Here is a 25504-nt window from a genome sequence, read left to right on the forward strand (position 1 = left end):
ATTACAAAACTCACACCTATCGCCATATCATTAGATGGTAAGTTTTGATGGTGTGTTAAATCAAGAATAGGGCATTTCTAGGATCCTTTTCTGTTTTTAATTATTTGATGAATGAGTACTTCAACGTCTATATTCTTATTCACTTTTTTTAATAGTTAGATTAATCCAAATGAGGAGATCTGTTTCAATTGAGGCTTTTAAAAAATGGGTTTTAATTTAAGGAGTAGAAAAGGTAGTTGATCTATATTTGGTATACATATATATTAATGCCTCTTATAACGACTAGGACTTCATAGGCCATTTTATCCATTAAGGGGTGGTCGTTTGGTACAAACATTAATAATGCATGTATTAGTAATGTAAAGTTTATTTTTATCAAGTGTTTGGTTCATTGTTTCCTATCCCATCTTGTGTTTGGATTAAAACTCTTTAAAAATCTTCTTTCCGATTATACCCTTGAAAATTATATAACTGAGTCAATAATTGCCGAACAATATATATATATATATATAATTTTTTTATGACCTTCTAACTAGCTATGAGAAAGAACAATTTTATTGCCATGTTTGCTATTTCTTCACTTGAATTATTTGAGGATAAATAAGTACGTAAAACTAAGAAGTGTAACTTAGCCTTGGGCCATAGATGCTCCAAGCCCAACACAAAACGAGTAGCACGGAACGCTGTCGTTTAAATAAAACTAGTGGGATAAAACTTCGAAATACAACTTTCGTAGTACGAAAAGAAGTTTTAAAATTGATTCTGAAGAAGGCAAATGAAAGCGCGGGAAAACCAACGACGGCCACCGCTGCGACGGCCGCGAAAGGCGGAGATTGAAGACGCTGAAGAAATGCAGGACGAAGATCTCGAGTTAGAGAAAGTTAGGCTTCTAAGCTTAGCCCTTGAATTCGGATTTGATGAAGACTCCGCAAAGACGTGCTTGAATCGCCTCGTTGAGCTCTACGGTAAACCCTCCATTTTCCCATTCCTTACCGCAGCAGCCCAGAACTAGTACAATTATTGCTTCATGAATCAGGATTATATATGTTTAAAAGAAAAAATAACTCAAGTTATTGTCTAATTATGAAAAGATTCATGCAGGTGATTCTGACTAGGTTTGAATTTAGGCTTACTTGATTGATATACTTGATTACATGGTTCTTATTTAGGAGCTTATTGGTGGAGCTATTACAGTTTTCATTATTTTTTTTTCACTTGTGAAGGTGATGATGGGCGAGATTTCATCAGTGTGGAGCTCTGTGGAGATGAATTTCTTGCGTTGCTGGCTGAATCTATGCAAGACACTGAGGATTGGGATGATTTGCAAGCAATTGAATCAGAGGCTTGTGGAGCTCTAGCTGATATGTTGGGTAAGGGTGCTCGTGAGGACTGTGAAGTTGATTGTGATGAGGATTCTGGCGCCTATGTCCATGTTATTGAGGATTCACCCCAACAACAAAGGCGTGCAAAAGCAGTGCTGTTGGATTCTTCAAGTGACAGCGAAGAGATGGGTATTAGATTTGCAAGAAAAGAGGATCTCCCCTCTACCTCTAAGATTCGCCGTGATAGAATTCACCAGGGCATGAATCCACAATCAGGGTGCCGTGCCTCAACATCGATGGTAGTACTTATTTAGACTTATGATCTTTTCTATCAACTGTTTTGTTTATTTCTTAAAGTATCAACATTTCTACTGCAGCATTGCATTAGACCAGTGATATGTTGAATCGTCCTGTAAATTATTTCAAATAGCTGAGATCCAAATGAATGGCTATATGATATACTCTTAGCTGACATGTGATCACCCTTTATCTTGTTCTATCTGAACCAATTTATCTAGTACTGACTGAAATCCTCCTACTCCATGCTCTGCCCTTGTTGAAAGGATTATACGAGTGTGGTTACTGAAGGTTCATATTCATCGGTCTCCCCCGAAATGGAGTGCCCCTTGGAATCAAATCACGGGGACAAAACCCTTAGTTATGAAGAGTTGCAAAGGTTGGATGACATTGAACTGGCAAATGTGGTAGTATTTGGAAACAGGTCCTTTCGTCCTTTACAACATCAAGCTTGTCAAGCATGTCTTCAAAAACGAGATTGCTTTGTTCTTATGCCAACTGGAGGTGGTAAAAGTCTTTGCTACCAGGTAGATTTCTTTACTATACAGCTGGTCCTTTCCCTGAGTATTGTCTTGAGTGATGCATGATTGCAAGAACTTCTTGATTCATATTGAACCTGCAGTTGAAGAAATCTAGTTTGAATGTTAGTCGTAGTTCCAATGCATATAAAGTTGCAGACTTGTCTGCCAAAAGATTAGAATATTCCGTAACTGCTCCTGTTGTTTATGTTCTTACCTTTGGTCATACCAGCTGATGTTATCTTGTCCTGACTTTCCTTGTGAGAAATCAGTTACTATTCACCACATCCACTGTGAAAGGTTATAAGACTGTTTATCACAGACACATAAATCATGCTTAAGGTAAATGTGCAAAAAAAAATTAAAGGATGTCCAGAAAGTGCATATCATCTTGCTTGAAGTATGCAATCTTTTCAAATATAGGATGATGCATGATTTCCAATTTTCTCACCCATCAACTTACCTTGGAATGTGCTGTGCAAAGAATCCCATTGAGTTGGGAAAAATTAGAAAATGATTGTGTTATGAGAAGTGGTGAAAGATTCTTATTGGTGCATATCAAGTTCTTAAATTTTCTTTTAATAAATCATAATATTTAATTCATCAGATATGCCATATATCTGTTAAAATATATATGCAGTGTGGTTTTCTCAACCATCATTATCTAAAAAGTTAACCCAGTCGCATAGGCACCAAGTTATCCTTTATTTACACGAAAAAGTACACAAGACAGTTTTCTTGTACTATCATATTCGTCACGCTTCCATGGAATTTTCTCCTATCTTTTTATTCCACTAGACAACTAACCAAAAACCATATTTTTGTGGAAGGGATCTCTACCATTGTATGCTTCTTGTATCTGGGTTAGCCCTCTTTACAAAAAGAATACTTATTAGCCTTTCTGTGATCAATAAACTTTTGTTAGCACTTATTGAAACAAAAAGCAACGCAGAGAAAGCTTTACTCTTACTACATTCTTTAGGTCAAATGTGTGCACTTAAAAATGGTTTTCAAATGCTTAAAGTTCTCCACCTTTGTCGATATTTTAATTCAAGGTTGGGCTTTAGGACATTACAGTCACCCATCAAATCCTACTAATTTGTCAAGACTCTGACTAGTGTTAGCACTAATTCTGTTTTCCTTTTCTGCTATGCAGCTTTCAGCGATTGTTCAACCTGGTGTTATGATTGTTGTATCTCCCCTACTTTCACTAATTCAGGATCAGATAATCACCCTTAACCTCAAGTTCGGGATACCAGCAACCTTTTTAAATTCCCAACAAACTCAATCACAAACTGCAGCTGTACTACGAGAATTAAGGCATGGTTTTACTTGTGTATCTTCATATCCACTTATTTACTCCTCTAAATTATGAACTTTACTGATTGACTTTCAGGAGAACATTTCTTGAGCGTGACTAGTAATATACTTCTTGAGCCTGCCACAGAAGAAAACATGTTTTATGGTCTCCACATGACTCATGGTCCATAATATGCATACTCATGCAAGCCCCTACCATGCATGTGTTGTCAGGAATACTTACTGCACTTTCAGCAGGTCTCATCTTGTTTCCTATGGCACCAGAAAAAAAGAATTTGCTTGCTTTAAATACGTGCAAGTATGGAAAGCTTGGAAGATAGCTCTTGCAAATAAAGAAAATGGGGAGGCCGGCATTTATACCTTTATTGGTCTTTTGTCCTCATCTCCCCCACACACATTTTCCTTTGGCTATGAAGTAAATCCTGAATGCCTTAAAACTTACACTTGTTTTCAGTTAAGACTGACTCTAATGACATAATTTCAGATCAAATGCCAAGTCATGACTATTCCGTCCTCTATTAAATTATTTTACTATGAGAAGCCTTTTCAAGTATTCGAATGGGCTTGTCAACTGAAATAGAATTTTATCTGATCTGACTTATTGGCTTCTTTAGAAAGTATTATCATTAAACCCCAAACTCTTTTCATTGAAAGTTGTAGCAGTTCTTGTAATCCTGTCCTGAAATTCCTGTAGTTCGTACCTAATATCATATTCTGGATTTGCATCCTTTTTTCTTACTTCTAGGAAAGATGTACCATCCTGCAAGCTCCTCTATGTAACTCCTGAGAGGATAGCTGGAAATTTATCATTTCAAGAAACCTTACAATGTATGCATAGAAAGGTGAGTTTTTTGTAAGCATATAACACCACGGGTAGTTATTTTATCTTATTTAAGTCCAGAATATTTCTAGATGGTGTTTGTAAATAGAAGTTTTACTGGACTAATTTCAGGGACAATTGGCTGGTTTTGTTATTGATGAGGCTCACTGTGTGAGGTATTCCCTTATTCTAAAATCATCTTAACTGTTTGGAGGTAAAGATGTAAAACTATAATAGTGCAGACTGATGTATCAGATGAGGGGACAGGAAATCCATCAAGAAACTATATCCTCTTCTTGTTGATGTTGTTGCTTATGTCAACCTTATGTTTTTTGAATACATAGTTTTGGGCGTTCTTATATGTTTGGTAAAAAGAATCACAAAAGTGATTGGAAATTATGCAGTCCCTGTTTCAAATAATCTGATAGAAATAGAAAAACAATAGGCATGATGTTGTCAATAGTTTAGCTGATTTAAGGTATATTTGATCTGTTCTTTTACCTGTTTCTCAGCCAATGGGGACATGATTTTCGACCAGATTATAGAGTATTAGGATGTCTTAAGCAAAATTTTCCAGATGTTCCAGTGATGGCATTAACTGCCACAGCAACCCATGCAGTCCGTGAAGTAAGACAGCTACTTGAATTTGTTCTTTTGTGAGGTCTGGTTATTTTCCTAGTTTCACTTTTTCTGCACTTTGCAGGATATCTTGAGTGCTTTAAGAATTCCTCGTGCCCTTGTCCTTGAGACCAGCTTTGATAGATCCAATTTAAAGTATGAAGTTACTGGAAAGAGCAAAGAGCCACTCAAGCAACTTGGGAATCTATTACTGGATCGATTCAAGAATCTATCTGGAATTGTGTACTGCCTATCAAAAAGTGAGTGCGTGGATGTCTCAAAATTTTTGAATGAGAAATGCAAAATCAAAACAGTATACTATCATGCTGGTTTAGCATCTCGTCAGAGGGTTGCAGTTCAGAAGAGGTGGCGCTCTGGAGAGGTTGATATCGTTTGTGCGACTATTGCTTTTGGAATGGGAATTGACAAACCTGATGTTGTGAGTTCTCGTGGACTATGATGTTTCTCTGCTTCTTTCCATAAAATGACCTCTTTGATGACTGATGATGTTCCAAATATGACTCTTAATCAAATGTCATTGATAAGTGATCTTGCTACAAATAGAAAAAACCTATATAGAGTAAGGCATAAGCCATAGAGGTGCAAGCCAGATTTGGTTAGCCATTTTAGCTTGAAATCTTCTATGAAGGTTCTTGATGTTATAGTCAGAGTGAAAGTTCTTTTCATTTAGAAGTTCCATTATATGCACTGTTTGCTATTTCAGGGAATTAGGTAGGGGACTGATAGTTTTCTGCATTTTCAGCGGTTCGTTGTTCATAATACAATGTCCAAATCTATTGAAAGTTATTATCAGGAAGCTGGAAGGGCAGGAAGAGATGGCCTTCCTGCTACATGTGTCATATTATACCAAAAGAAGGATTTCAGTCGAGTTGTATGCATGCTAAGAAGTGGGCAGGGCTACAAAAAGGAAAGCTTGAAGAGGGCCATGGAACAAGCTCGAAAAATGCAGAAATACTGTGAACTTAAGGTACGTTAATTGATGTCCTATAGAGCTTTGGTGTCTTGCATAGTCCTCATTATTCTAGCTAACTCTTCTGTTACTGTACAGTCTCTTGAATCATCTCTATGTTATGTACTTAATCATCACACTATCCTTAAATTTGCAGACTGAATGTCGTAGAAAATTGTTACTTGAACACTTCGGAGAGTCCTTTGACCAATATTCCTGCAAGAATGGTTCTAATCCATGTGACAACTGTCTCAAGTCTTCCTCGTGAAGGTTCTACATTTTAATCCCAAGAAAAGGCCACAGTACAAATATCAAGCTTCTATTGCTCAACCACCAAAAAAATCCCGTCTGAAACATGTACACTTGAATGGAGATGGTGACTTTGAAAGTTTTGAGCAGCTATGTTATACATGGTTCAGTCTTGATAAAGTAAATTTGACATGTTTTATTATTGACTAGGGTAACCAGTTATATGGTCGTCTCATACAACAAGGTGCTCATCTTCAAGAGCAAAAGATGCATCTTGGAGTAGTAAGTGCATGTCCTGCACTTATGGCTCAAAGAGGTGAGAGCTCTTTCTTTACTGTCATCTTATATTTTGTCCCAAAGCCAAGTCAAATGCTCAGCTTCAAGAAAGCATAAATGAAGCGCATGCTGTTGTGCTGATATTGTACATTTTAACTTACCTCAGCATAAATGAGAGATGTCTATCTTTATTGAATGTTTGTTTCATCAAAGTTAAATACATATTTGGTTTGTTCCCCATGATCTGCCTTGAAGTCTTATTGCATGAGTATTTGTTAGAAACCGCTTCACATATGGTAGGAAATGACAACCCCTTTATCATTAAATTCTTGTCACGGTGGCTTGTTATTGAATTTCATTCACGTAAATCTTTCCCCTTATTTATTTCTTTCTTTCTGTGGCTCTAGCTCCAGTTTTCTTGTTGACTATACCGTTTCTTGGATTAATGCAAGAATGTATGTTCTTGTTAGAAGAGTTCCTAGTTTTCATGTAGTGGCAGCTTTACAGTTGTATGATGTAACCCTATCATTTGTCCTTGCACCATCAAAAGATGTGTAGCCAATGAGCCTCCTCCTGCCTTAATCAAGGTTCTGCTTTCAAGTTTTGAGTATGAAAAAATCTTTGGTAGAAAGTGTTATTCCATAATGGATCCTAGCCAGCGTCAATGTAAATTAGTTGGGTTTCAATGTGGGTACCAAACATGAGAAACCAAAAAACCCATATATTATTGCATGACATAGGGCGTGCATTCTGCTACACAATTATTCATAACACAACAAAATAAACCCTTTCTCTTTGGTGTTTTATGATGATTATGGTCCCAGTGAGGGGTGATAAAGAACCCTGATTTGTTCTCCAATTGTTAAGAGTTATCCTGAACAGGGGTGATAATTGGGTGGGTTGGGTCAAATTTGAGCGGGCATAATGGATCAAGACAATAAATGGGTCAAAGACCCAACTCAACCCAACCCAAATTTGCTTGGTCAAAACAGGTTGTGTCAAAAATGAGTTGGTTAATGGGTTAAGACCCAACACGACCTAATTTTTACTAATTTTTCATTATGAGTTGTTTTACAATATTTTTGTGGCTGATAAAATTACTATTTTTCTTTACTATGATTATATATAACATATTTGTTTTAAAAAATATTTTGACAAGATTATTCTCGAGTAAATTCAGGTTACATTTCAACCCAATTTTTAATGAATTAAAATGAATTGAACTAAATTTAAATGAGTTGAATGAAATTAAGCGGGTTGAATTTGATTTTGATGTTCCCTAGATAAACAAATTATTCGTATCCACTACAACGTTGATCTACTATAGTAAAGTACCAAAACTGAAGTAAGAATTGTATAAATTAACCACGATTTATAAATAAATAAATAAATATGACACAAAAAACACATTTACTTTGGTGCATGCACCAGGTGGTATGTACTTTTGAATTAATCTAAATCAAGAATTATTCGTCTGATGCGTGGGGTCTAAAATATGAAAAAAGAGCTCATACAATTTTGTTTTTTTCTTATTAGTACCTATAATTAAGCCAGTTATCTTGTTGATTTATCAGCCATATATACATATGGACTCTTAATTTTGGTACTTGCTTTCTTGTTACTATATAATATAACTATAAAAGAAAGAAAGAATAATAATAATTCAGTCAGATGATTCAAATGCCGACAGCTCACATATCAACTTCCTCCTAACTATGGAATAGTTGTTAATGGGGTCTCTTAGAAGAAGTGCTTTTTAAATGGTCCTCTCACACTCTAGCCTTTAAAGCTTTATTCCAAAATAAAATTATAAATGAGACAATAATGTTATGTTAAAAAGTTAACTATATATGTACAAATAAATAGTAATAAATTTCGAACTCAATAAATTATTCTTTAAGTACATATTTTAAATCCGTCTTTTAATAGTGTGTTTGAGAAAAAATCAGCTAACTTATTACTATGCTCAATGTCAAGCTACTTGAGATCGACGATATAAATTATCAATCTCATAAATACTTCCTTCATCTTATATTACCTGTCTGCATTACTGATGTCAATTAACAAAAAAAACTCAAGATAAAATTAATTATTATTTTTCTCGTTTTGTCCTTCATTAATTCATTTTAATATTTTGATATTTATAGATAAGACACATAAATAAAAAGGTATTAAAAAGTAAATTAATAAAAACATCTTTCTTATTATAATTTTTGAAATGACGCATTAAAAAAAAATAGATCAAAGGATAGGGAGAGGAAAGATAAGATATAGTAATTATGATTGGAATGGGGATCTAAGATATTAACATATATAGCCAATGGAATTTAGATTTTCAGAATCTTTTGACCTAATTCACATGCATAATTTTATAAATCCTTTTCATTTATATATAGTCGTAAAAGGGGGCTCATCATGTTTAATGCCATGAAGGACATTGTTACCTAAAATCCAAACACATACTTATCTTATGATTTTTCAATTTCCTTCAAGTTATTATAATCAACATTTTTAGTGGAAGAACACAATTTATTATTAATGTAAAAATATATATGAGTTCGAGAATTTAAATTCTATAACTTGAAAATATAAAGAGATTACATTTCTTATGTAAAATAAAGATTATGTTGTTACCTTCTCTACCTTAAGTATTCAAAATCTATTCTAATTCAGATTTGCGATGAGTAAAATATTTCTTACTAAAAAGTTTTAAAATTTAGTACTTTAATTTTTCACATCGTAAGAAATTGTGCATTAATATAATTATATTGTTGTATTTCCACATGGCTATGATATGGTCCCCCTAAACCTCATTTGCTGGTTTTGAATGTGACAAACTCATGTTGGACACTTTGAAAATTTGCAGTGCAATATTAAAGTCACCTTTAATTTTGGGACCTATCATGAATGATGCATTCTGCCACATGAAAAATCAATAATTGTGAGAAAATAATTCCAACAATTACTAAATTTTGGGTTAGTTTGATGGTCTACTTTTACTTATTCAGATTAAAAATTTTAAAAATAACTTATTACTTGATTTCTATTTATTTATTTTTGCTAGAAACATCTAACTCGTAGAACAAATTCACATTACAAAACGTTTAATATTTAGAACAAGAAATTATGCAAAAAAAAAAAAAGGAGAAGGAAAAGTGTTTCTCAGCAAGTAAGTGAAGCAATAAGTTCTTTTTTTTCATTCGATATTCGGAGCCCACATGAGAGCCCCGATTAAAGGAAAAACATACAAATTGGACTCGGGAGGCAAAGTATTTACCCAAATTGGACTCAACCTAATATATTTACCCTGATTGGACCTGTGCCAAACTATTTACCCAACTGCCCTCTTGTTCTATTCACTAAACCATTGTTGATACCATCGGAGTATATATATACTCTGATAATATCAAGAAGTAATTGAGCAGTTTTTTTACTGAAACACTGTCTCTTCCTCCTTGATATATATATTAAGAAGTAACCAAGTAGTATTTTCACTAAATCATTGTTTCTTCCTCTTTGATACCATCAGAGTATATACATACTTTGATGGTATCAAACAGTAAACACGAATTAATAGTTAAAAACGGGAGATATGAAAGTAAGGGGATAGCAACTTGTAAATAGTTTCTCTTTTTGGAATACAAGTGTTCTTTTCCCTCGATTAGATCCGGACCCCTCACCGTAGACCCATTTAGAAGTGAACTCCCAGCAAAAAAAATTCATACTCAAAACTCAAACTCAAACTTAAAACTTTTAATTAAGGATGCATGAAGCAGTTCCACCACTTCACCACTAACTCAAACCAATAAGTGAGATCTCATACAAAGTTGATCTAAAGGACTTGAAGGAATATTTGGAAGTAACTCTACTAGTATACTAATTTTTTTTACTAATATATTAAAAAGTAGTACCACAAGTCGAGTATAATGTACAAGGCAATTAGGTTAGGAAAGTCAAATTGAATCAAAGCAATTACCTTGGAATTATTGAAATCATATATTCTTTTAGATATTGTGTCCTCTCAAAAACAGAAAAAGGATACTCCCAATACTCATCTTTTGTTACACCTTGTTGGCTCTTGAAACAATAAAAACAAATTAACAAATACCACCTTTTCCTCCTTCTCTCTAATAAAAAAAAGAAAGATAATTAAAATAATCACACTAGGAAGATGGAGTATAAAGGGTAAGAAAAAAGAGAAAAAGATAACTCTTTTTATATTGCTTTAGTTAATTCAATTTTCAATCTAAATATTTTGTATAACCTAGATTAGAAAATAGTAGGGATGTACAGAATTAAACCAAAAATTGAATCAAATCGTAAATTGAGTTAAAATTTAAATCGAAAAAAAAACTCAACTAATGATTTGGTTTGATTTAGTTTGATATTGGCAAAAACCTAATTATACTTGGGTTGGTTTGTTTTAACTAAAAAGAGTCAATCCGTGACCAACCCGACATTCTATTTAATTTTTAAAATTTATTTTATACACAAAAATATTTATTTTGATATAATTTCTAAATATTTCTTGTACTTTTTTTATAATTTTTATCTTTTAACATATTATTTCAAATTTTTGAGATTTAGAATTTTGAATGATCTAATAAAGGTTATAGTCCATAGATATTAATAACTCTAACAAAGCTCAAATCAAAACCAAATTAGTACTGACGCTAACAAAAAAAATATTAATTCAACACTAAGATTGACAATAATGTTGAAAATTTGTTCTTTAGTTATTAAAATAAATAAATTGTTCTTTAGTTTTACATCGGTTCAGACATTTAAAATACATAATTAATTTTAACTTTTCTTTAATGTTTAATCATGTAACTAATACTTATTAGATTTAATTTAGTATGATTTAGTACTTTTAAATTATGACCATTTTCATTATGACTAATTAATTTGCAATATTTATTTTATGCGATTTTATTATTATTTTTTATTGAATTTTTTAGTGTCATCACTCATCTCATATTTTGTGTTGTTTTCTTAAGTAACACCTTAAATAGTTGTATTTTGGTAGAACTTGGAGCACAAGAAAAAAATCAGAGGTTGAAAAATTCGAGTTTTATTAGTTTAGTTTAATATATGAATTTAAAAATTCAATATAAATAATTTGGTTTGATATTTGAAAAATCCCAACTTAACCGATCATGTAAGCCCTACTAGTAAGTAACTATATAATTTTGTATGTTTACGTATCATATACTTATAGTTTTTGTATATTTCAGTTGTAATGGTAAAAAAGTTTAGTCAACTACATACATATTAATGAGTTTTTGTATAAACAACGCATAGATTTGGTATATTTTAGTCATAATAATAAATTTAGTCAAACTATACATATTAATAAGTTTTTTTTAAAATAAAATAAAATGACTGATTATCTCAAATTCAATTCAATAGATTTTCAATTTTTAGGGAGGGAAAAAATATTAATGATTTTTTTTCATCAGATAGAGTTACTCGATACATATTCTAATTGAAGATAGTAGTAGGTGTTCCACAAAATCAACTAAAGTGCACGCAAATTAATTCAAACACTATAATTATAACATAATCAATGTAAAGATTTTGTATATTTCGATCATAATACTAATTAAATTTAGTCAAACAATACATATTAATAAGTTTACTTTTTTTATATTTTTTTTACTCAATAGATTTTTAATTTTCAGTGATGGATAAAAATATTAATGATCTTTATCCATCTATTCAGATCGATCAAATAGAATTACTCGATACCTATTATAATTAGAGATAGTACATAGGTATCCCATTAAATCAACGAAAGTGCATACAAATTAATTCAAACACTACAATTATAACACAATCAATGTATAAAATTTGTATATTTCGGTCATTATAGTAATTAAATTTAATCAAACAATACATATTAATAAGTTTTACTTATTAATATTATTTTGAACTTAATAAATTTTCAATATTTTAGCGAGGGAAAAAGGTATTAATGATTTTTTTCCATCTATACAAATAGATTAGATAGAGTTACTCGATACCTACTGTAATTAGAGGTGCTCAATAAAATCAACTAAAGTGCACACAAATTAATTCAAACACTTCAATTATAACATAATCAATGCATAAATTTTGAATATTTCGATCTTAATAGTAAATAATATTAGTCAAACAATACTTATTAATAAATTTTACTTTTTTATAATTTTTTTACTCAATAGATTTTCAATTTTCAGTGTTGGAAAAATATATTAATACTTAGATGCCCCAGAATATCAACTAAAATGCACACAAATTAATCCGAACATTCTAATTATAAAATAACAAAATAATTTATTTAATATCATTTTGAATATGTGACCGCATCATCAAATAATGATTACCTTTATTATAAAATGGAAAAAAGAAAAAGTAATGCTTTGTTTATTTGATTATGTTAGTATGTATTTATTAAGTTTGTTACATTAAAAAAGAGGTGAAATTCGAAAAAAGAGAATTTCCTTGTTATGTAACGGTGAGGACGTTGTCTCTTCAGTCTCATTTTCTTTCTTTTAACTCTTCACTCTCACCTTCCTCTTTTAATTTCAAATTCACTCCCCTCTCTCTCTCTCTCTCTCTCTCTCTCACACACACACACACACACACACACAGTAGCATACATTTTCCTCTCAGCTCTTCATTTACCTTTTCTCCACCATCTCATCGATCGTTTATTTGTTTTGAAAACCCTAGGTTTGTTTGTTGCTTCAACTACAGTTCAGATCTTACTTTTTATCTTCTTTGATGGTGGGAACAATGTGCGATTTGACTAATTTGAAGATTCACTGGTGAGTTTGTTACTGGATTGTTCCGAGTTTTTTGTATTTGTTCCTCATTGTTATTTGATTAATTTTGTTTCTATTTAGCACAAGATTCGGGGTGTTTTTGGCTGCTTTAACAAAATGCTTTTACATATATGGGTTTACATGTTTACTTTGATGTAGAAATTTAATTGTGGGATCTTCGAGAATCTTCCATTTGCTCAAATGAAGTAGTGCTGGTTAGAAAGAGTTAGGTTTCAGCTTTGTGATAATTGCATCTTTTAGCTGGTTTCTCGAAATGCTGTGTGTGTTTGTTATGGAGGATTATGCTTTTCTGAAAAATAATTTCCTCTGGGAATTTGTAAGCGAGAAAAGAGGAAATGAATTCCGTTGCTATTGAGAATATTTCCTTTATGAATATCAACCTCTTAGCCCTTACGGGTTGTTTGGTTGATGGGATAAGGATGTTCTAACCCTGATATAGAATTCAGTATATTACTTATGCAACGGTTACTAATACATATATTGTTTATATGAGAATTTGTGTTATTAATTACACGGGATGTGGACAAATAAATATAGACAATTCCTACAAAACACTGCTTTTTTATTATTTATCGCATGACAATTCCTAGGTTATTATTATCTTTTGGTAATTGATAATTGAGAAATCTGCAAGGGCCAGTGGCGCATAGTTCGAATCTTGATAGATAATGGCCCGCTCCTCTATCCCTCTCTGCTTGAATACTAGGATTTTATCTGCTTTAAGGTGTGAACATGTGCCTAACCAACACATTATGTGTTGCACTATCACCACTAGACTTACATTCCCGGGCATCAATTCCAACATTATCATTCTCCACGTAAACAAACATGTATTATAATCCATGTGTAACTAAATTGTAAACCAAATAACACCTTATATCATATAATTTCAACAATAATCAACATGTAGATATGGATGTCAACTCTTAGTACTCAAAAGTACAAGAATACTACAAGTATACCCTTTTGTAACCATATACAATTTGTATATGTTACCTGCTTTTATGCCCAACCAGATATCACAGAGAATTTTCTATGGAAAACATTCTTCTCCATTCTAAACACACTCTTAAATGGAAGTTGTGTGAAGTTGGTTGCAAAGTCTTTGTTTCCTCTGATTACTTGTTTACTTCATTCTTTGTAGAACATCTGGGACCTGATGCCTTGAAAATTTCCATTCTTGACAACAGATTTTTGTCTGATTTTGTTTGTTGATACATCCACATGGGAGCATTGTTCTATTAAATGAGAAAATGGAGGTTGAAAAGAGAACTTCAAAGGGAGGCTTTCTTCAGCTATTTGATTGGAATATCAAATCTCGGAAGAAGCTTTTCTCTAACAAGTCTGAACTACCTGGTAACTCCTTTTCTCCTTGCCTGTTGGCAGTTGAAGGCCATTTTTCTTGTAACTGATGCTTATTGATGAATATTTTGCTATCCCATGTTCCTGTAGAAAACTCTAAACAAGGAAAAGAAAATGCCAATGGATCAGCCAATTTAAGACTTCAGCAGGTAACTAGTTACCTTGCTCTGCTATCTCCTCTCAAATAATTCAAGACATTATCTCTATGACTGTTTATCATATCTTTTGATCTGTCATTTTGATAATCTGTATATTATTGAAGGCTCATGATCATAGTCTTGGTTCCAACTCCAAGCAGAACTATGATTTCTATAGCGCTTCATCAGTAGCTGAGGATGAAAGTTATGGTCAAAAAGCACCTGGGGTTGTTGCACGTCTTATGGGATTGGATTCTTTGCCAACTTCAAAAGAGTCTGATCCCTATTTTAACTCATCCTCTGATTGTCACTCCTTCAGAGATTCTCCATACCTAAGTTTTATAGCTGATTTCCAGAATGAACATCATATGATAGTCGATGGTAACATGCGAAATAAATTGGATGGATTTAAGAGAAACCCTGTTGAAGTAGGGCTGCAGAAGGTGCAGAGCCGGCCCATCGAGAGGTTTCAAAGTGAGGTATTGCCTCCAAAATCAGCTAAACCTATTGCAGTTACTCAACCCAGATTGTTATCTCCTATCAAGAGTCCTGGGTTCATCCCTCCTAAGAATGCAGCTTACATAATAGAGGCAGCTGCTAAAATATACCAGCAGAGTCCTCGACCCGCTGCCAGAGAAAAGGTGCAATCTTCTGGGTCTTCCTCTGCCCCTTTGAGAATACGGGACTTGAGAGATCAAATAGAGGCTGTTCAGAGACAGTCTAGTATTTATGAAGCACTGCACAGGCCAAAAGAACAAAATTCTGTAAAAAACGTCAGAAGACAACCCTGTGAAAGAGTCCAGGTTCAATCAGATAATATGCGTCAATTGAGGGTTTCTGAGGTATCAAGAAGAGATATATCCCAAAATAAGGGGAAGGAGAAGTCAGTTTCACTAGCAGTTCAGGCAAAGACCAATATTCAGAAAAGAGAGGGGAAGGAATCTACCTCTAGTAAGAACCCATCAAACCAGAAAGAACAGAATGAGTCTAAGTCTGGTCGGAGGCGGCCAAGTGTAAAAGGGGGGGAAAGGAAAAATTCACTCAACCGGCCTTCTGATGTGCTCAGGCAGAACAACCAGAAGCAGAACTCTGCATCTAATAAAGACGGGGAGAGTTCGAAAACTTCAGCTCCCTACCAAAAAGAGAAAAAATTATCATCTACTGGTAACATGTCTAGGTCAACCAAGACTGTAAGTAGAATTGTTGTAAATACCACAACTGCTACCGGAATTGCAAGTATTGTAGAAACTGACGTTGGAAAGGACCTTTCATCATCTAGGGACTCCAGAGTGAGTTCCTTTACTGGAAAGAAACAGTCAGTCAATGTCGATATTGGTTCTGATGGATGTGGTGCTGACAATATGATGAAGAGTAAAGATGAGAGGTCTATAAAATGTAACTTAGCTATTGAAGGATGCTCCAATTGGGAAACAGCTGACAGGAAAAATGGGAGTGATGTAGTGTCATTTACTTTCACCTCACCCATCAAAAAATCAATGACTGGCCCCACATCATCAAGTCATGTTTTGGAAAAGAACAATGCTTTGTGTCTCTTTCCAGGTTCTTATGATGATCAGTCTGATTCAAGGACATCAACAATGCCTTCTTTTCCCATTGGTGGTGATGATTTAGGTATTCTCTTAGAACAAAAGATTAAAGAATTAACTTCTAAAGTCAGACCATCTTGTGAAGATTTCATCAAAACGGGGACTGCTTCTATTTCTGCCAGTACTTTTGAAGATAGTGTGTCCATTGTAGCACATGGGAGGAGACCTCAAGTTGATTTGCTTAATGAAAAAGCAGGTGACCATGGTCACTCTTCTGTTGATGACCTCCGGCTTACTGCAACTCAGATGTGGCAGGTATTTCTGAAATTCCCTTAGCTTCAAAATGCCATTTTTATGACTAAAACACCAACCGACCCCTAAACGAACTCAGATAAAAAATAGGAACAGGTAAAGCAATGAGAAATTGGAATGTAGATGATGATCATATGTGTAAGAAACTTTTGACATAGCATACCACATTTTTGTCAGTGTATGAAAGTGCGCATATACTTGTTCCTCGGTGAAAAGAAATAGAGGATCTCCAAGTCATGTATCATTTAGGAAATTACTTATGAATTGTGGGTGAGGTCAGGTGCTTAGGAGGTACATCAACATGATAAATGCGTATATGGCTAACAGGTACCCAAATGTGAAAATGTGTCATGACCACTTTGCATGAATAACGGCTAGGGTTAGGAATTCTTCGAAGTTGAACTGTCCAGCTTCCTTACTGAGCCGAGATCCAAGTAAATAACTTTGGGTGTTTTTATTTCTTTTGCTAAGTCGTGTAGTTTATTATGTGAAATAGCAGTCGAGCTCAACAGGAGGCTGTGAAAATAATTTTGATGTTTTTTTGTTTCTTCTTATTTGACTAGTCATTTAAGGGTTCTGAAATGATTTATTTTTTTAAACTGGTAACTTGGGGTTCTGAAATGATTTTCGAAGTCATCATTTTTACCTTTGATTTCTCAATCCTATAGATGACAAAAAGAGTAGCTGTAGACATATAAAAGGCTCTCCCTACTGTAAGCCAAAGATGTCTGGGGTCCCCCGTCTCCTTTCTTTTTCTTTTGTTTAGTTGAAACCACTGAATGCCAGATTTAGATTCATAAAAAGCATTGCAGTCTTATAAATTTTGTTACTTCTGATGATATGATTCTAAAATGTTTTGGAATCCATGCAGACCTTTTCTTTGATAAACTAAATCCATGTGAACTTAGCAAAGAACAAGACAATGGAAGCAGAATATCCATATATACACTATACATTTAGTTGGAATTAAGGTTTAGTAATTGTTGGTAGGCTTGCATTACGTCTGATATCTGACAAAGTGCATTTCAGCTTGGTTATAGAGATTATATGTCATGTAGGGGCAAGTGTGAGGTTTAGATAATTCCTAGTTTTAGTATCCCTAGTTTGTCCCATTGTACAAATTATAAAGTATTGGAAAAAAATGGATGAACATGGAATAAAATTGATGTTGAGAATTTATATGCAAAACCAACTAATTCAGGATTGAGGCGTTATTGCAGTTGTTTGTTACCCTATTTCTGTATTATACTGTACTGCTTTTTCTTAGAAAAGGAAAAAACAGTATGATGTACCAGGCTGATCTTATCTGCATCAATTTCAGGGTCCAAATAGGGTAGAAAATCCTAAAACTGCCAGCAGATTTACGTGTGAAGGAGAATTTAGTCTCCCTTGCACTAGTCTGGCCTCAAGTATGGAACCTTCTATCTCAGGAGGCAGTTGCAACTCTTTGGATAGCTACAGAAGTTTAGCCACTGATGGTAATAATACTGATCTTTAGTTTCCTCCTTTTGTTTCCATCCTATTTAAGATTGTGATGATATTTCTGTTGTTTTATTTTGACTCTCTGTAAGAAGGCGTTTCGTATTATATTTTAATCTAAAAAGTAGAAACTTTGCCACTTCAGGCTAAATGCCCAAGCTTGTTAGATGGATGAAAATGGAAAACAAGAAAACAATTTGGGAAACAAAGGATTACCTTAAGGTTACATTTATTAGAGCTATAGTTTGGGATAAGATTATTTTATATAATTTGCTCATAATCACATGATCAGATAAATTTTGGTAAAGTTCTCTTTTCTCAATTCCATAAACAAAAATGATCTTCCTGCTCTTCAGGTGAAATTACTTGTCCTATTTGCAGTCTCTTTTTTGCTAAAACTATTCAGTGGTAATTACCAACATACTTCCATTTTTCCCTGAAAAAATATCAATTAAATCCTGACGGATGAAACTTATGATTCAGGGAGCAAGTATCATCTGTCTGATGGATCTCACGAAATGATGAATTGGAAAACCTACATGAGGACCCATTTTGTGGAAGGTGATGCAGAGTTGTTGGACTCAGCCTCTTCCGTTTCTCTTGCTGATGCAGGTGAAAAGGATTCAACTGCTACATCGACTTCCACAAATTTCAATGAATCACCTTACTGGGAGTTTAATTATATCAGAGATATAATTAGAAGCTCAGACTTGGTAATGGAAGAATTCTTGTTGGGTGAGGTTCCGAGCATTATTGCTCTTGATCTCTTTGACAAGTTGGAGAATCAGAAGGCTGGAACCAACAAAAATGCAGAGGAGCAGCTGAAGATTCGGAGAAGAGTTTTGTTCTATTCGGTAGTCGAATGCCTGGAACTCAGATGCAAACTGAGTTTTGGCAGAGGTGTTGAAGCTTGGGCAAAGTGGACAACATTGGTCCAAAGAAATGAGTGGTTAGCAGAAGAAGTGTATAGAGAGATTGCTAGCTGGACAAGCATGGAAGAGTTGATGGTGGATGAGATTGTTGACAAGGACATGAGCACTCAATACGGGAAGTGGACCGATTTTAGCTTTGAAGCCTACGAAGAGGGTGTTGACATTGAGAAGGAGATCCTTTCATCTTTGATGGATGAATTGATCGGTGCCCTAATGTGAATGAGTCCTCTTCTGGCTTTAATCAACATGAAGTTTTATACTTTAGCTTTGCTACTTTACAGTTTCCTTGTGCATTGTTCTTTATTGCTCATCTTCATTTAAGCAAAGAGATCAGTGGATCAAGTGATTGTTCATATTTTTATTTTCTTAGATAGTATCATGGTCTGGTGCATTATCCTTTGAACGCGAATGCGCGATGAAAAGTCTTTCTGCTTAATTTCCGCTGATTTTTGTCGTGTGGTATTGATAGGTGATCCCAGAATTTGTAGAGTATGTTCTGGGTTTGAGCTCAAGCTCTGTTCTCATGCCTCTTTTTTACTCTATAAATGAACTGCTGCAAGAATTTTTGGAACAGAAACATTTCTATATCAATGGATGATTCAAACTGAAATCTTAAGTTTTATTTTCTAATTTTGTAATATTATTACGACTACACTATTTAGAGAGTTAAACTATGATTTATATTACTGTTTAATTTCCAAAAAAAAACATAAATAAGACGTGATGATTTGAGTTAACAATGACAATGGGCTTAAGAGAGTCGTGAGTCGTGACACAAAGGAAAATCAGAAAGGTGGTCCTACTGGGAACAGCCGTCCACTTTGGCCGCCGGCGAAGCTCTGACAAAGTAACGTGCACCCCCAACCCCACCCCCACGCAAATCTAATCTGGTATTACAATGAATCTTCTGAAAAAGAAGCAGACAATGACTTCTGTCAAAAAGCCCAACCACTATATTCTCATCTAAAATAGTAAATCATTGTTTCACTTCATTGAAAGAAAAGCGGTAGAATAGTTGAGATTCCTACGCTACATTAATCAATGATCTCAAATTTAAGCTAAGATCGAAAAGTTTAAATTGTTAAAGACGTCATCCTTATAGTACTTATTAGTTAATGAGTTCTAATGGTTAGGTTTATTTTATCTAATGCTTTGTAATAACAATTTATGTAGATTAAGATTGTCAAAATTATTTACTTTTTGTATGTGTCATGAAATTCTATCTTGTACTAATAAAAAAATAATACTCGTATTCTTGGTTGATGGTGACTAATTAGGAATGAGTCATCCCATTTATATCTTGTCCATTTAACATAAATCCAGCAAGTAGATGAAGTATATATATGAAGATAACTTACTGTTTAACTACCCCCACCGCCCAAGTTTGATGGACTCCTCTCTTAATGACATCTCACTTATCTCCATGTCATAATATTTCTTCTTTTTTAATTTTTTTTCTTAATTTATTTATAGATATATAATAATCTAATGCCCAAAATTTAATTGTACAATTATTCCAAATTTGTACACGGTAGAATTTATCAAGAAAGCGTTCATTAATTATCAAGGGTTTCTTAACACATATCTTGATGGTGACATAATATACGGAAGGGGATGTAAAGACTTTAGTGATAATCAAACCTTTAATCTGAAAATATGAGATAATTAACAATTCTAATAGAGATTTATTTTGCAATTATTCTCTATATATGCATACTGAGAGATGATGATTTTCATATTGGATTTCATCATGAATTTGACGGATTATTAATGAGCATTACTAACAAGTAACAACGAATAATGGGCATTTTGAAGCCAGTTGAATCTAGAAGACTCTAAACTCGCTTAAATCAACCCGCGTAAACATTGACAAATCTACTTTGGATCCTTGTGTTTTGAAGATTCTTTTTGTTTTTGTCGAAATGCCTTGGCACATAGGCAAATGGCAGTTTTCTACTTTCTAATCAAGCAACAGATCTACAAATAATTTGACAAATTTATAACCTCACCGATTAGATCTTAGAACTTAATTTGAGATAATGGGATATGGTTGTTTAACAATACTAAAATTAGTCACATCACATTGTAATTAAGTGTAGATCAATTACAATGACAAATATAGCTATTAATTAAAACAACCCGTTCATTCGAATATAATATTTTCACACAAAACATACATATATATTAAAAATCAAACTTTTCAATTTTAAATTCTGAATTAACTTCAATTAAAAGTAAGGCTCGATAAAAAAGATATGGTAGACACTAAAGACCAAAACTTATATACCACCACAAATATAAAGACTTTGTGCAAGATTTTTAAATTAAGTCTTAGATCTAATTCACACCCCAAAGAATAGCTCAAATGAAGGAAGATTGTTCAAGCCTTATAAGGAGTTCACCCATCTCAATAACCACCAATATGAGACTTTTTGCTTTAACACCCCACCTTACGTCCAATGCTTAGCATCTGGTGCGTGGACAATTTTTTGATTTTTTTTGGGTCCCAACATTGGATGAGATGGGCCCTGCTCTGATACCATGTTAAATTAGGTCTTAAGTCTAACTCACACCCCAAAAGATAGCTCAAAGGGAGAAGGATTGTTCAAACCTTATAAGGAGTCCATCCATCTCATTAACCACCAGTGAGACTTTTTACTTTAACACTTTTTTTTTCCAACAATAATTTAATTTGGTAAGGGATTAATTTGTAATTTGGATAGTCCATAATTAACAATGCGAGATACATGAAGAAAACTTGCACCACATGCAAATAGATCTCTCATTAATTACTACTAATATTTTATATTAACAAGTAGAGAGGGATAAACATGCATGATGGGATTGTTGATTGTTAGAGAGACTCTCCATACTTTGACCAACACCTCATGTGCATTCTTTTTGTCATTTGCTTATGGAAATTATAATACTTAAATCCATTTCACACCCTAATATCACATGCTCCATCCTCTCATGCTTTTACTCCCTCTAATTTTGTTTTCTTTGTCTAATTCTTTTTGGTTTATTTCAATACAATTTATGGCTAATAGAATGACATATCAATTCAGTTGAATTCAATAATTTTAATTTTAATTTATATTTAAAAATATCATCATGTGTACAAAAAATAAATTTAGTATCTAGTTAGTAATTAGTAATTCTTGATGTAGTTATCTTTGAATTTAATAAGGAAAAATTACTGAAATGCACGTCTTATGTTTTTCTTATTTCTAATATTCTCTTTTATTTCTAAAATCCCTTATTTCTCTCCTAATTCTAAATTATTTTAGGAAAAATTACTGAAATACACGTCTTATGTTTTCCTTATTTCTAATATTCTCTTTTATTTCTAAAATCCCTTATTTCTCTCCTAATTCTAAATTATTTTTAGGAAAAATTACTGAAATGCACGCCTTATGTTTTTCTTATTTCTAATATTCCCTTCTATTTCTAAAACCTCTAAAATTCCTTATTTCTCTCCTAATTCTAAATTATTTTTAGGAAAAATTACTGAAATACACGTCTTATATTTTCTTATTTCTAATATTCCCTTCTATTTCTAAAACCTCTAAAATTCCTTATTTCTCTCCTAATTCTAAATTATTTTAGGAAAAATTACTGAAATACACGTCTTATATTTTTCTTATTTCTAATATTCCCTTCTATTTCTAAAAACCTCTAAAATTCCTTATTTCTCTCCTAATTCTAAATTATTTTATAATGTATCCGAGCTAATTTTTAACAAATTGTTTTTTTTAAAGACAAATTATGAATTATGACAAGGCATTTTAACTATAATGGGACCGAACGTTTAACTCGGACGTACACGAATTGCCTCAAGAATCCTTTTTAAAAAAATTTGTTTTAGAAAAAATTAAAGATACAATTAACTATAATGAATTCCGCAAGTATTTTTTATTATTTATAAGAATTACAAGTCTTGAGGCAGATTGTACAACTTTATTATTTACAACATTAATTTGTCCTCTGCCCCCCCACACAATTTTTTTAAAAAGAAATAGTGTGTTAATTATAAATAAATATATACAAAGTAACGTTATCAAGATACTAAGTCATAGAAGAATGTCTACCAAATTAAAATTTTACTATTTTAATTACGGGAAAAAGGACAAATATACCCCTGAACTATCGTAAATGGTATGCAGATACCCTCCATCATATTTTTGGGACATTGATGCCCCTGTTGTCCAAAAACTAAAGCATATATGCCCTACACTCTAACGAAAGACTAAATAGGGACACGTGGCGCAATCTTATCCGTTGATAAATATCGGATCGGTGGATAAGATTATGACACGCATATGTCCGTTCGTATAAAGGGTATATATGCTCTAGTTTTTGGACGCAGAGGCACCAATGTCCCAAAAGTATGACGGAGGATATTTGCATATCATTTACGATAGTCCAGGGGTATATTTGTCCTTTCTCCCTTTATTTACTACAAAATATTTATAAGATCAGTTATATTATATTGTAGTGAATGTTGAGCTGCTAAAATCTAATATATCTACGAGATAAATATTACATATATGAATATCAAAATAAATCTATCATATAAAATTTGAATAAATAAAACAAATCATCATATGTAGTCACCATAAGGTGCACGTATATATGAGAAAATTTCACTTGAAATGATTCGTGATTTGCCTTGACCTAGAATATCTTTTAAAATGATATTTAAAACATAAATCTAAAGTAAAATAAAATCCTGAGATAATTTTGTACTATAAATAAGGAAATTATTTTATAAAGGGATAAAAATAAAATAAAAAGTGCTACAACTAAAACGTGTCGAGCACTGATTGGCTACGACAAATCCTCCTCACCAAACTATGATATAGGAAAGGTGAGAAGGTGCTCCGTATTCTATAATCTGCTTAGATTCATTAATCTTATGCAGATTAATTTTACAGAATTAATAATATAATAAAATTAGTAATGTTGACAGTTTATAGAATATTGTTTTATCAATGATTAATTATTAATTACTCCACTAATTAACCTTATGCCTCGTGTTGGCTGCCTTAAGTCAGAATCCTATGGAGAAGGCCTTTGTTCACCTCCTTCTCGAGTCTATGTGTACACCCTCAACTAATCTAAGGCCTTGTTTGCATAATCAATTGAAAATTTAAAAATATAATTTAGGAAAAGTGAAATAACAACTTATCTAAACCTTTTTGACCTCTCTCAAGGTTTTGGCTCAATAGTTTAACCGTCGTTTGGTAGAAAGTATAAGTCATGATCTTCTCTTACGAACTGACAATGGTGTAATATGAGTTGCAGGTATAGTTTTGTTATGACTATTGCTCAGGATGACTTGTCAAGTAATCTATAGTATTTCGTCACGACTATCTTCATTTTGGTTATTTATACTACGTTGGAGTGTTTGTTATTGAATCAATAGTCTATCGAAAACAGTTTGTCTACAACTAAGGCTATTGTAAAAATCTGTGTACACTATGCATTCTCTAGATACTACTTTATGGAATTATACTAAACATATTCTTGTTATCAATAACAACTACAAGGAGGTAGTATCATGAACAAATTGCAGACATCTCAATATATACTTAAAAAGTATTACACGACAAAATTAAAAATAACTCAACATCTACTAAATATATAAAAAATAATTTTAAAAATATAAATAATATAATTTTTCATTAAAGATGGTCCAGGTAAACTTTCGATCGTATACGTAACAGAAAACGTGGATGCACGAAAATGGATACGCAGGGTAAGTATGGTGAGAATGCAAAACAGAGGAAGAAAAGACCTCGAAACAATAGGCTACAGGGGAACGTGCCGAGCTCTGTTATTTGCAGGCTAATATATGTGTGGTCCATTGTACTTCTTTCCCAATTCCCTAAGTTTAACTTTATTCTATTCTATTATAACCCCCTAACCTCTTCTCCCTATGCTCTTTTAATCCTTTCTTTTTAATCTTTAATCTTTTCATGCCTATTTGCCCATTTTATAAATCTAGACTTTTTAGCGTATTTTCTCCGTTCAAAAATAGTTATACCCTATATTATTTTGAAATGTTCAATAATATTTGTCTGCTTTATAAAATTAATAAATAACTTTTATACTTAGTTCCTAATTTATCTTATTATTAATTATAGTTATTTTCCTATTATATTTATTACATTCAAAGGGTGATATAGTAAAAATTGACATTTTATTTATAATTTCTTAAGAAATGTGCATAGTCAATAATGAACGAGTATTGTTGAACGGAGAGAGTATTTACCATATTTAATTAACCCTATCTCAAACAATAAACCAATTTCCTCAAAGTCATAAACAAAATATTTATGCTATTCCCAATTACCCCTAGAGGCTAAAGGGAAAACAGGATTCTAAAATCAGCCAAAACAAGGTTATGGCTAAGGGCTATTGGAGTAGTAGTAAAATATATCTCCAAAAGTCAAAATATATCTCAATTGGACTTGGAAAATTGACCCCCCCCCCCCCCCCCCCCCCCCCAC

At 32.9% G+C, this 25504-nt stretch overlaps 2 protein-coding genes across 3 annotated transcripts; both read left to right on the forward strand.

The window, feature by feature from the left end:
* Positions 1–754: 754 nt before the first annotated feature.
* On the forward strand, positions 755–6630 carry LOC102600231 (ATP-dependent DNA helicase Q-like 1). The gene is made up of 10 exons (XM_006344680.2): positions 755–965; positions 1224–1621; positions 1886–2146; positions 3294–3457; positions 4203–4299; positions 4410–4453; positions 4790–4904; positions 4981–5334; positions 5659–5883; positions 6023–6630. Exons 1-10 carry the CDS (start codon positions 776–778, stop codon positions 6131–6133), a joined length of 1959 nt encoding a protein of 652 aa, XP_006344742.1. The 5' UTR covers positions 755–775; the 3' UTR covers positions 6134–6630.
* A 6313-nt stretch (positions 6631–12943) lies between these two features.
* Positions 12944–19580, forward strand: LOC102600562 (uncharacterized). Of its 2 annotated transcripts, none has more exons than XM_006344682.2 (6): positions 12944–13202; positions 14365–14576; positions 14673–14731; positions 14845–16581; positions 17900–18056; positions 18541–19580. In XM_006344682.2, the coding sequence occupies exons 2-6, from the start codon at positions 14474–14476 to the stop codon at positions 19206–19208; spliced, it is 2724 nt and encodes a 907-aa protein (XP_006344744.1). In that variant the 5' UTR covers positions 12944–13202; positions 14365–14473; the 3' UTR covers positions 19209–19580. The 2 variants fall into 2 exon arrangements, with proteins under 2 accessions (XP_006344744.1, XP_006344743.1); XM_006344681.2 differs by having other exon boundaries at positions 14411–14576.
* Positions 19581–25504: the final 5924 nt, after the last annotated feature.

Source organism: Solanum tuberosum, unplaced genomic scaffold (genome assembly GCF_000226075.1).
Source record: "Solanum tuberosum cultivar DM 1-3 516 R44 unplaced genomic scaffold, SolTub_3.0 scf00060, whole genome shotgun sequence".
Classification (NCBI taxonomy): Eukaryota; Viridiplantae; Streptophyta; class Magnoliopsida; order Solanales; family Solanaceae; genus Solanum; species Solanum tuberosum.